At 37.3% G+C, this 13,894-nt stretch overlaps 1 protein-coding gene across 4 annotated transcripts in view; it reads right to left on the reverse strand.

The window, feature by feature from the left end:
- Positions 1–1,088: 1,088 nt before the first annotated feature.
- LOC131938024 (uncharacterized) overlaps positions 1,089–13,894 on the reverse strand; it is a 141,145-nt gene continuing 128,339 nt past the window's right edge. For 3 of the 4 annotated variants that reach the window (XM_059295841.1, XM_059295839.1, XM_059295838.1), the window contains exons 60-72: positions 12,642–12,806; positions 12,493–12,518; positions 12,101–12,194; positions 10,899–11,087; positions 8,770–8,928; positions 7,476–7,529; positions 7,207–7,380; positions 6,206–6,421; positions 5,878–5,971; positions 4,440–4,602; positions 3,942–4,145; positions 3,055–3,117; positions 1,089–1,566 (exon numbers count right to left, since the gene is read on the reverse strand). In XM_059295841.1, coding sequence (XP_059151824.1) covers positions 1,486–1,566; positions 3,055–3,117; positions 3,942–4,145; positions 4,440–4,602; positions 5,878–5,971; positions 6,206–6,421; positions 7,207–7,380; positions 7,476–7,529; positions 8,770–8,928; positions 10,899–11,087; positions 12,101–12,194; positions 12,493–12,518; positions 12,642–12,806 — 1,682 coding nt within the window. In that variant the 3' untranslated portion in view covers positions 1,089–1,485. The other variant, XM_059295842.1, reaches the window with a different exon arrangement.

Below are 13,894 nucleotides of genomic sequence, written 5' to 3' on the forward strand. Positions count from 1 at the left end.
CCACTCTTCCTTGTTCAACAGCCAATGACAATACAATCTGACATCAAATTTGACTTGATTGGATGCTTGATTCATTTTTAAAGAATTAATTAAAATTTCCTATTTAAAATACTATTTACCACACTATCATTTATCTTTCATTAAGTGCTCAATTCTTTTTAATCATGCAACTCTATTGCATTAAAAATTTTAAAGTACTGAAAAATAATGCATCAAAACCTTTTAATGACAAGCTTTTATGAAAAAAAGCACTAAAAAGGAAAACAGAAATGATTTTCTTTAAAAGTATATAAAATATAATATACAATAAATTCTAGTAAAGCTATTCCAAAAAAAAGCTTCTTATTTTTGTTTATTTTTCCCTTCAATTTTTAGTGATTTGTTCGAAATGAAATTTTTGCTTCAACTTAATTCTAAAACTTGATGAAATTTTTGCTTCAACTTAATTCTAAAACTTGATGAAATTTTTGCTTCAACTTAATTCTAAAACTTGATGAAATTTTTGCTTCAACTTAATTCTAAAACTTGATGAAATTTTTGCTTCAACTTAATTCTAAAACTTGATGAAATTTTTGCTTCAACTTAAACTTAATTCTAAAACTTGATGAAATTTTTGCTTCAACTTAATTCTAAAACTTGATGAAATTTTTGCTTCAACTTAATTCTAAAACTTGATGAAATTTTTGCTTCAACTTAATTCTAAAACTTGATGAAATTTTTGCTTCAACTTAATTCTAAAACTTGATCAGTAGCTTGTGGTCTCTATTCTCCCATTTAGGGGCTAAAATGGTAGTGGTAAATATTCTCTAACTCAGTAGTATAAAAGGGTAGTGGTAAACATTCTCTAACTCAGTGGTATAAAGGGTAGTGGTAAATATTCTCTAGCTCAGTGGTTAAAATGGTAGTGGTAAATATTCTCTAACTCAGTGGTATAAAGGGTAGTGGTAAATATTCTCTAGCTCAGTGGTTAAAATGGTAGTGGTAAATATTCTCTAGCTCAGTGGTATAAAGGGTAGTGGTAAATATTTATTTCTCTGGCTGGTGGGCCATCATTCAATTATTCTACTAAAACAAACATCCACAAATTTAACAAGTCAAAAATTCTTCATTTCTGATTACAAATTTTAATACACCAAGAAAAGAGTACAGAAGTAATTCAATAGTTGATTGTATTGTGTCCAAAACATCCACATTTTAATTTAAAAATACATTTTTGACAAATATTGATAATAAAAAAATAAAAAAACAACTAGTAGACCATTTCTAAGGTACACATTTGGAAGGAAATATAGGTAGTCGACCACACTTAACTTTCCAAGAAGCTGGAGGTTGTTTGACCAGGATGTTTTGAAATAGCTTTCAATTGAATACTTTTACTTAGAAATTGCATTGAGTTTCATGTCCAATGAGATGTATTTGATTGAAAAAATATAGGTCTATTTAAAAAATTATTTGCTACAACATATATAAACTTTCTGCATTTGTTTATAATTTGACTTTGATAAATCTGCCATCAGCATCATCATCATCATCATAAGCGTAATTTAGTATGGCTGGTTTCAGGGACTGGGAAGAAAAAGTTACAATTCATTGTTAGTTGACAGCAAAGCACATAATAGAAAAGAAGTCAGCATTTATTATGTGTGTGTATATATATATACTAGCTGTATACCCATGCTCCGCCTCGGTAAATCGTTTTTAAATGTACCAACTTGGGAACAGAACAAAACTAAACACAACACAACACAAATGAAAACACAAACAGAATGCAAACACAAAAGACAACACTCATCAATTTGCATTCACATTTTGCTAATTCTATGATTGCAACACTAATTCCTTCTAGGAGGTCCGTAGATTTTGCATTCACATATTTTTAGCGCAATTTCCATTCTGGAGAATTGCATTTATTAACCCGTCATTTCTGGATGTATGAATGGATGTGTGTCCGCAGCTTTAAGTCGTATCTCCTCCTCAACGAAGCAATATCGAGGACTAGTTCCAAAAGCAATTATGTTAAGCAAGTTACGAGGGTGAACATAGGCCAAAAAAAATTCCGGGTTTCTTTCATGGATTTCCCGGAAAAGCCAAAAAACCTCGAAAAAATGCAGTTTTTGGCCCATATCTCGGCAACCAGACCACTTAGAGAATTGAAACATGTACCAATCGATTCCTGCCATAATTTAGAACAATATTGCCGAAGAAAGTTTTCAAAAATATCCTTTTGTTAGGTCACAAAAAATTGTTTGAATTAATTAAAATTTGGACCGAATTAGTAGGCATTTTTATCCAACCACACGCGTCATCACGTTCAATAGCTGCGCCATCACATTCGGTAGCTAGGCGCGCAATGGTTTTTAGTCATGTAACTCTATTGTAAATAAAACATGTATTTTAACCAATGGTTTTACTAACCCTGCTCTTGATTTACGCTACGACAGAGCTATTTTTAGATAACATAAGGAAATAGCGCTAAAATTGTCACTAGACTTTTTAATTACCTTGTTTTAAATTAGCGTGAGTTGAATTTATTTTTAAATTACCTCCCTTGGAAAATGACAAAACAGTTTAATTTGTTTTTCGACCCTATTATTATTAAAATGTATCACTTTTTCTATGAATCTAAACGAAAATGATATTTGACATTGATCCGCTTAATATGTTTTCGCAATGTGCTTGTATTTAATATTTTCGTTACGTTATGCAAAAGAGTAAAAACAGTGGCAACTATAAAATAAATTAGAGTCGTTATATAGACAAACCCTACTTTATCACTTATAATAAGACAATGCGATGCACTATAAAGCACTGCATGGTGCGTTTGCATTTATGGTTCCAAAATCTAGTGTGTTTATCTTATATTATAGATATGCAAATATATATATATATATATATTATGTATTTATGTGTCTGTGTATATATATGCACCTTATCTGGTTTGTCCACCCCCTACCCAAGAGTCCACCCTTAGGTAAGGGCCACTAGTATTTGAATGCCAATGGGCCCTTGCTGATCTATTCCACTGCTGAACCAGAATTCCTACATGAAAATTACCTGATTGTCAAGTCCTGCGTGATATCCACCTGCTTTGTGCTTCTTATTGCGACAACAGACAATCTGTAACAAATACAAATAATTTCAATAGCATTTAATAATTAATTTTTTTATAATAATTTCAATAACATTTAATAATTTTTTTATATAATAATTTCAATAGCATTTAATAATTAATTTTTTATAATAATTTCAATAACATTTAATAATTTTTTTATATAATAATTTCAATTGCATTTAATAATTAATTTTTTATAATAAATTCAATAGCAATTAATAATAAATTTTTTATAATAATTTCAATAACATTTAATAATTAATTTTTTATATAATAATTTCAATAGCATTTAATCATTAATTTTTTATAATAATTTCAATAACATTTAATCATTAATTTTTTATAATAATTTCAATAACATTTAATAATTTTTTTTTATATAATAATTTCAATAGCATTTAATAATTAATTTTTAATAATAATTTCAATAGCATTTAATCATTAATTTTTTATAATAATTTCAATAGCATTTAATATTTTATTTTTTTAATAATAATTTAATAATTATGTTTTAATAATAATTTCAATAGCATTTAATAATTAATTTTTTATAATAATATTAATACCATTTAATAATTATTTTTTGTGTGTTAATTTCAATAGTATTTAATAATTATTTTTAATAATAATTTCAAATGAATTAATCATTGGACTAATGAAATTTGTAAACAATTGAGTTCTAAAATTCGATAAGCATTTCATTTCTGTTTTAAAAAAATGTATTCTGTGGACTTGACACTACATAAACCTGCCACTGGTACCTTAACCCCCCCCCCCCCCCCCCCCCCCTCCCCGGAGAAAAAAGTCTGGAAGAAACACTAGTACCAACCAGTAATATTCCAGCAAGAAGAATGAGGCCGCCTCCTATGCCAACAACACAGCCAACAATAATTTTATCTCTGGCAGACAAGCCCTCAGTGCTGGCGTGTTTGTCTGGCACACCATCATCTGTTGACAGGACAGTGAGACTTGTCCAGTCAATATCCAGCTCTAAAGTTTCATTCCCAGCAACAATAGTCCAGTTGGTTTGAAGCTAAGTCAAATGGGTAACAGTAACTTTCAGATATATTCAAGAAAACATCTTGACCACAACAAACACCTTGACTTGTACACAATAAACACCTTGAATTGTACACAACAAACACCTTGTATTGTACACAATAAACACCTTGTACACAACAAACACCTTGTACACAACAAACACCTTGTACACAACAAACACCTTGTACACAATAAACACCTTGTACACAATAAACACCTTGACATGTACACAACAAACACCTTGAATTGTACACAACAAACACCTTGTACACTTCAAGACACTTACAGAATACATTAGGGCTAAGTAGACAGCAATCAGATCTGGGTTGTGGGAGGCTTGGCTTAGCTGGAATGTGACCACCATTTTGATGCTGCCCTCGTAAGGCTCACCCAGTTCCAGGATGTTGGTAGGGTCTATGCCAAGCTCTACAATTTTCTCATACACCTGCCTGTTATACAGAGAGAAAAGATGGTGGGGTCTATGCCAAGCTCTACAATTTTCTCACACACCTGCCTGTTATACAGAGAGAAAAGATGGTGGTGGGGCCTATGCCAAGCTCTACAATTTTCTCACACACCTGCCTGTTATACAGAGAGAAAAGATGGTGGGGTCTATGCCAAGCTCTACAATTTTCTCACACACCTGCCTGTTATACAGAGAGAAAAGATGGTGGTGGGGTCTATGCCAAGCTCTACAATTTTCTCACACACCTGCCTGTTATACAGAGAGAAAAGATGGTGGTGGGGCCTATGCCAAGCTCTACAATTTTCTCACACACCTGCCTGTTATACAGAGAGAAAAGATGGTGGGGTCTATGCCAAGCTCTACAATTTTCTCACACACCTGCCTGTTATACAGAGAGAAAAGACGGTGGGGTCTATGCCAAGCTCTACAATTTTCTCACACACCTGCCTGTTATACAGAGAGAAAAGATGGTGGTGGGGTCTATGCCAAGCTCTACAATTTTCTCACACACCTGCCTGCCACACAGAGATGAGAGAAAGGAGTTTGAACTAATACATTTCAACCCAATGAAAATGGAACAACAGTGGAAATAATTAGCCCTTAATCAACTTAATGCCTACATTTTTTTCAAACATGAACATTTTTTAAAATGATTTCTGTTAACAAACTGACAATGAATTTAAGGTATGTGGTTGATTTTAACAACGGATTTATATATATGTTGCAAATTAGGGTTAGGCTGGGTTAGGTTGGGTTAGGGTTGGGTTGGGTTAGGTTGTATGCTGCTAACTTTTACCATCAGGCACTTTTGAATAAAACAAATTTTAAAAATTCCAGTCTGGGACTTTTTTGCTGACATGTTTTACACTCAACCCCAATCTATAGAATACAAACTCAACATTAGGACCTTAAAGGAGCTATTTATAGCCTCACTTATCAAAAGTTGTCATTGTTCCGACAGAGTTGCTGCACCTGCACACTATGTAACACTGCTGTCGTCATGTTTCTAGCACTCTCTTGTTACTATAAGTTTAAGGATTTCCTTCATGTGTATACCTGGTCACTCCTTTTCTTGCACTTTTAACCAAGGTCATCTGACAAACATACATATTTGACCTGGATTTACTTTGATGATCAGTTCTGCTGTGTTTCATAGTCTTCTAGTTCTATGCTCAGTGCCCTAGATTTCAAAACTTAATTCTTTCTACACATCCTAAGTTCACATGTCCTATATACTTGTCAAACATAAGCAACTTACTTTTTAATTTGATCCAGCAGATTTTCTCTCTGAAACTTTTTAAAATCTCCATTGAACTTGAGATTTAACTTGATTAGTTTGACATCCCCCACATCTGAAAATATTAATTAAACATTGCTTGCTGGGCCTAGTGTTGACACTGACATGTTAACACTGGAGTATTGACACTAGTGTTAACACTGACAGGTTGACACTAGTGTTAACACTGGAATATTGACACTAGTGTTAACACTGGAATATTGACACTAGTGTTAACACTGGAATATTGACACTAGTGTTAACACTGGAATATTGACACTAGTGTTAACACTGGAATATTGACACTAACCTTGACAAGTCTCATTGATTGATGTCTGATTGCTAACAGATATTCCAAAGGCAGTGACACACTGACACTTCTCCCCTAGGCACTGCTGAGGCAAGAACCTGCCCCTAGCATCACACTGAGGGGGGGAGGGGCTGAGTTCATCCAACTTGAAGGCCTCAATTCTAGCCGACTCTTTCAAAAGGTTGCAGGTGGTAATGGCACAGACTCCTGTAGACACTGGACCCCAAAAACAAGTTCGGATTAGTAACAATACAGTAACAATACAGCACCAAAGAAAAAAATCTGATAGATCATGATACCCATATGAAGTAGATATAGAGCAACTAATAACAATACAGCACCAAAGAAAAAATCTGATAGATCATGATACCCATATGAAGTAGATATAGAGCAACTAATAACAATACAGCACCAAAGAAAAAATCTGATAGATCATGATACCCATATGAAGTAGATTAGACTCCACATGAAAATGGTTCCATTGGCTGTGTATTTCAAATGTTATTTGCTACAGAAATCTAAATACATGAGCCAATTGGAATAGTGTCTGTAAGCTTTCATTTGACTTGCTTTTTCTGTCATGTTTTTGTCTAATATGTCAAAACCGGCGAGCGAATTTTGACTTCTAGTCTAGCCCTAACCCTTAACCTAGCCTTAACCCTTATTCTAGATTTAGCCCTAAACCTAGCCAAAACCCATAACCTAGCCCTTATTAATTTAACCCTTAACCTAACCCTAAACCTAGTCCCTAACCTAGCACTAATCCTAACCCTAATCCTAAATCTAGCCCTAAACCTAGCCTTAATCCTAAACCTAACCCTAAATCTAGCCCTAAACCTAGCCTTAATCCTAAACCTAACCCTAAATCTAGCCCTAAACCTAGCCTTAATCCTAAACCTAACCCTAAATCTAGCCCTAAACCTAGCCTTAATCCTAACCCTAATCCTAAATCTAGCCCTAAACCTAGCCTTAATCTTAAACCTAGGCCTAATCCAACTTACAATAATGACACTGGTTGTGGGTCAGATTGCGTCGTGTGTTGACGTCAACAAAGTATGGCAGGCAGGTACAGGGGTCAGTCAGACAGATAGCGCAGGGATTCAGGCTGCAATCTTTGCTCACTTTCTGACAGATAGACTCAGGGCAGAGTTTTGCCTCTTCACACAAAGATGGACCTATGTTCAAATTTGACAAAAAAAGTCATGCAAGCTAAATTGTTGAATTGTATTATCCTGATGAGTTCAGTTGAAATCTTGATGAAACAGCTTACCAGAACATGATTTCTGTTTGCTTGCATTAAATGTAAAAGTACTGCACAGATTGTCTGTCAAAAAATGTAATATTTCTTTTTAGGGCCGGATCAACAACTCCCACATGCTACTTTATTCACATCACAGTTAGCCAGAGCCAATCCACAGCATCGACACACCACCATTGACACCTTGCTATTGACACACCACCATTGACACCTTGCTATTGACACCTTGCTATTGACACACCACCATTGACACCTTGCTATTGACACACCACCATTGACACATTGCTATTGACACACCACCATTGACATCTTGCTATTGACACACCACCATTGACACCTTGCTATTGACACACCACCATTGACACATTGCTATTGACACACCACCAGTGACACCTTGCCATTGACACACCACTATTGACACACCACCATTTACACCTTGCTATTGACACACCACCATTTATACTTTGCTATTGACACACCACCATTTACACCTTGCTATTGACACACCACCATTGACACCTTGCTATTGACACACCACAATTGACACCTTGCTATTGACACACCACCATTTACACCTTGCTATTGACACACCACCATTGACACTTTGCTATTGACACACCACCATTTACACCTTGCTATTGACACACCACCATTTACACCTTGCTATTGACACACCACCATCGACATCTTGCTATTGACACACCACCATTGACATCTTGCTATTGACACACCACCATTGACACCTTGCCTTTTACATTCAGCTGTTTCCTCAAGACATAGGGCAACGTTATTGTGTGGTTATTTATATCCTCACTGACATTTGTAAGAGGCAACTGGAGGTCAACCCTACCTGTTAGAGGCAACTGGAGGTCAACCCTACCTGTAAGAGGCAACTGGAGGTGAACCCTACCTGTAAGGCAACTGGAGGTCAACCCTACCTGTAAGGCAACTGGAGGTCAACCCTACCTGTAAGGCAACTGGAGGTCAACCCTACCTGTAAGGCAACTGGAGGTGAACCCTACCTGTAAGGCAACTGGAGGTCAACCCTACCTGTAAGGAAACTGGAGGTCAACACTACCTGTAAGGCAACTGGAGGTGAACCCTACCTGTAAGGCAACTGGAGGTGAACCCTACCTGTAAGGCAACTGGAGGTGAACCCTACCTGTAAGGCAACTGGAGGTGAACCCTACCTGTAAGGCAACTGGAGGTGAACCCTACCTGTAAGGCAACTGGAGGTGAACCCTACCTGTAAGAGGCAACTGGAGGTGAACCCTACCTGTAAGAGGCAACTGGAGGTCAACCCTACCTGTACACATCACCTGGCTGCCGGTGGTGTCAACAAACTGCCTGTCACAGGTGGGTGAACATAAATCTGCCACACAGGTGGCATTGGGATACGCAGGGCACTTTTGTCCAGTACACACTTGCAGGCAGGACAAATTTGGAGGCTTGTTGTTGGTGCAATCTGTCAACAAATTAACTTGTTGTCAATGGGAGTCTTTGTTATGGGCATTTATTTGTTGCCATAGTTACATCTTCCTTCCATCCTTATTCTTTATTGTATCCTTTCATTATCGTTGCCATTGCTTGCAGTAAATAAACCCCTTGAATAGCAGTGTAAGCATTTCACTTCCTTGAGTATTCTCATGAATGCTTGCAGTAAATAAACCCCTTGAATAGCAGTGTAAGCATTTCACTTCCTTGAGTATTCTCATGAATGCTTGCAGTAAATAAACCCCTTGAATAGCAGTGTAAGCATTTCACTTCCTTGAGTATTCTCATGAATGCTTGCAGTAAATAAACCCCTTGAATAGCAGTGTTAAAAATAATTTATTTTACAAATTAAAAGTAAATACCCTTGTGCATCGGAAAATGTGCACCAAATGCACTAATGAACTAATAGTTACTTTGTTTACATCAGTCATAGATCAAATATGTTATTAGACATGATTTCATGTTGACACCTATTGGAAAACTGTTTATTATAGTTTTAAAGCATTTTTTCTTTTCTCCAAATGTTTTCTGTATTCCTTTTTTTTGTTTAGTTGAAGAAAGGGGGAAATTAATAGTTTAAATTTGCGAGGCAGTTTTGTCCCTTTACTAGATAAAATTAGGCGGTCAAGCAAGTCAATTTTAACCCCTGAATATGACTTTTCTGCTCATGTGGTTCATATCTATTCTATATGCCTAGGGTTAACCCTAACCCTACCCCTAACCCTAGGGTTAACCCTAACCCTACCCCTAACCCTAGGGTTAACCCTAACCCTACCCCTAACCCTAGGGTACTTTTGTCTCAGCTGCAAGTGATCCATCTAATTCAAGCACTTTAAAAAATTATAGTTTATAGAAAGCTGCAGTCAGTTTTCTATCACTTAAAACTCGATTATTGAGATAACTTGAATTTTCCCGTTAGAATTAGAGTGAACAGCAAACTTTGGCAAGAAAAATTTCCCTGCAACTGAAATGCAAGTCCCCGATCTAATAGGTGTGTGGAACAACTGGACAGCCCCCCACTTTACTTCTATAAATAAAGTTGCTTATTCTAAGAATTTTTGCCTCTACAAGTTTAAATGAGTGATTTTGTCAACAACTGACCTAACATGTCTTTAGCACAACTGACCTAACATGTCTTTAGCACAACTGACCTAACATGTCTTTAGCACAACTGACCTAACATGTCTTTAGCACAACTGACCTAACATGTCTTTAGCACAACTGACCTAACATGTCTATAGCACATCTGACCTAACATGTCTTTAGCACAACTGACCTAACATGTCTTTAGCACAACTGACCTAACATGTCTTTAGCACAACTGACCTAACATGTCTTTAGCACAACTGACCTAACATGTCTTTAGCACAACTGACCTAACATGTCTTTAGCACAACTGACCTAACATGTCTTTAGCACATCTGACCTAACATGTCTTTAGCACAACTGACCTAACATGTCTTTAGCACAACTGACCTAACATGTCTTTAGCACAACTGACCTAACATGTCTTTAGCACAACTGACCTAACATGTCTATAGCACAACTGACCTAACATGTCTTTAGCACAACTGACCTAACATGTCTATAGCACAACTGACCTAACATGTCTTTAGCACAACTGACCTAACATGTCTATAGCACAACTGACCTAACATGTCTTTAGCACAACTGACCTAACATGTCTTTAGCACAACTGACCTAACATGTCTTTAGCACAACTGACCTAACATGTCTTTAGCACAACTGACCTAACATGTCTATAGCACAACTGACCTAACATGTCTATAGCACAACTGACCTAACATGTCTTTAGCAAAATTTGGCTGGAAGTGCCACCCTAACTCTTGCAGTTCAATAAGAATCTACGAGAAAGTTGAGTCATCTGACTCTCAAGGTTGAGTCATCTGACTCTGGTTTGATATTGTGCTGGTTACTTACTTTCTGTTTTGATGTCAGTGCCATTAGGGCTGCAGGTGAGAGAGGCTGCCCTGGTCAGCCCAGTGACAGCCTGACCTTGACTGTTGACACACCAACAGTAGCCGTCATGACACTGTTTGGGCATGTACTCCCCAGTAATCTGACACTGGGCCACAAAAATTCCAGACACTTTCAGGCTTGGTTGCTTTACTGGAGACAGATGTCAGCATTCAACATTAACACCATTGTCAGCATTAACACCATTGTTAACATTCAACATTAACACCATTGTCAGCATTCAACATTTACACCATTGTCCACATTAACACCATTGTCAGCATTCAACATTAACACCATTGTTAGCATTCAACATTAACACCATTGTTAACATTCAACATTTACACCATTGTTAACATTCAACATTAACACCATTGTCAGCATTCAACATGAACACCATTGTCAGCATTCAACATTAACACCATTGTTAGCATTCAACATTAACACCATTGTTAACATTCAACATTAACACCATTGTCAGCATTCAACATTAACACCATTGTTAGCATTCAACATTAACACCATTGTTAACATTCAACATTTACACCATTGTTAACATTAACACCATTGTTAACATTCAACATTAACACCATTGTTAACATTCAACATTAACACCATTGTCAGCATTAACACCATTGTTAACATTCAACATTAACACCATTGTCAGCATTAACACCATTGTTAACATTCAACATTAACACCATTGTCAGCATTAACACCATTGTTAACATTCAACATTAACACCATTGTTAACATTCAACATTTACACCATTGTTAACATTAACACCATTGTTAACATTCAACATTAACACCATTGTTAACATTCAACATTAACACCATTGTTAACATACAACATTTACACCATTGTTAACATTAATACCATTGTTAACATTCAACATTAACACCATTGTCAACATTAACACCATTGTCAACATTAACACCATTGTCAGCATTAACACCATTGTTAACATTCAACATTAACACCATTGTTAACATTCAACATTAACACCATTGTCAACATTCAACATTAACACCATTGTCAACATTCAACATTAACACCATTGTCAACATTCAACATTAACACCATTGTCAACATTCAACATTAACACCATTGTCAGCATTCAACAATAAGATGAAAGTGTTTGTAAGATGTAGATGCATCTAACCTTGACCTTGACAAGTGGCTGTGACTGAACAGTTCAAGCACGTTGGGTCGTAGGTCAGTCGACACAATGGCTGCTCTCCATCACACTTCATCATCTACAAAAAACAGACATTTGGCATTCAAGTCAAGATTTAACAAAATACAGACATTTGGCATTCAAGTCAAGATATAACAAAACACAGACATTTGGCATTCAACTCAAGATATAACAAAACACAGACATTTGGCATTCAAGTCAAGATTTAACAAAACACAGACATTTGGCATTCAAGTCAAGATTTAACAAAACACAGACATTTGGCATTCAAGTCAAGATTTAACCAAAGCTAAATTCAAGTTTATAATAAGCAAAAGCTAAATCAAGTTTATTTAAAACAAACATGAAAAACTTACATGACAAGGGCTTGCACTCATGTTACCTGTAATGTAGGACGCATCTGTTTCAATTGTTTGATTACATGGCAAACCCTAACACTTACATCTGACCTTAACCCTAACATTTACATCTAACCTTAGCCCTTACATCTAACCTTAACCCTTACATGTACTATAGCACTCTTCAGGTGATGAAAACCTGTTGGTGTTGCCCCCACACATGGTGTAAACAAACGAGTCACATGACCCGGTCAGAGGGTTGTAGAACCAGTTGAGAGAAAAACCTCGACAGGTGCCAGCATCAGGGGCTAGCTGACATCTGAGTGGAACATCTGAGGACAGCAGATACAGCAGATACAGATATCAGATCATTAGTCACAAAGGTCACCTAACATTACCACTCACACCTAGCTCCAACACCACACACCTCTGACCCCAACACCACACACACCTAACCCCAACACCACACACACCTAACCCCAATACACCTAACCCCAACACCACACACACCTAACCCCAACACCACACACACCTAACCCCAACACCACACACACCTAACCACAACACCACACACACCTAACCCCAATACACCTAACCCCAACACCTCACACACCTAACCCCAACACCACACACACCTAACCCCAACACCACACACACCTAACCCCAACACCACACACACCTAACCCCAGCACACCTAACCACAACACCACACACACCTAACCACAACACCACACACACCTAACCATAACACCACACACACCTAACCCCAAAACACCTAACCCCAACACCATACACACCTAACCCCAACACCACACACACCTAACCCCAAAACACCTAACCCCAACACCACACACACCTAACCACAACACCACACACACCTAACCCCAATACACCTAACCCCAACACCACACACACCTAACCCCAATACACCTAACCCCAACACCACACACACCTAACCCCAACACCACACACACCTAACCACTACACACCTAACCACAACACCACACACACCTAACCACAACACCACACACACCTAACCCCAACACCACACACACCTAACCCCAACACACCTAACTACAACACCACACACACCTAACCACAACACCACACACACCTAACCCCAACACCACACACCTAACCACAACACCACACACACCTAACCCCAACACCACACACACCTAACCACAACACCACACACACCTAACCATAACACCACACACACCTAACCCCAAAACACCTAACCCCAACACCACACACACCTAACCCCAACACCACACACACCTAACCCCAACACCACACACACCTAACCACAACACCACACACACCTAACCCCAACACCACACACACCTAACCCCAACACCACACACACCTAACCCCAACACCACACACACCTAACCCCAACACCACACACACCTAACCC

This window comes from Physella acuta, unplaced genomic scaffold (assembly GCF_028476545.2).
Source record: "Physella acuta isolate Inbredline_101_S28 unplaced genomic scaffold, ASM2847654v3 ptg000228l, whole genome shotgun sequence".
Taxonomy (NCBI): domain Eukaryota; kingdom Metazoa; phylum Mollusca; class Gastropoda; family Physidae; genus Physella; species Physella acuta.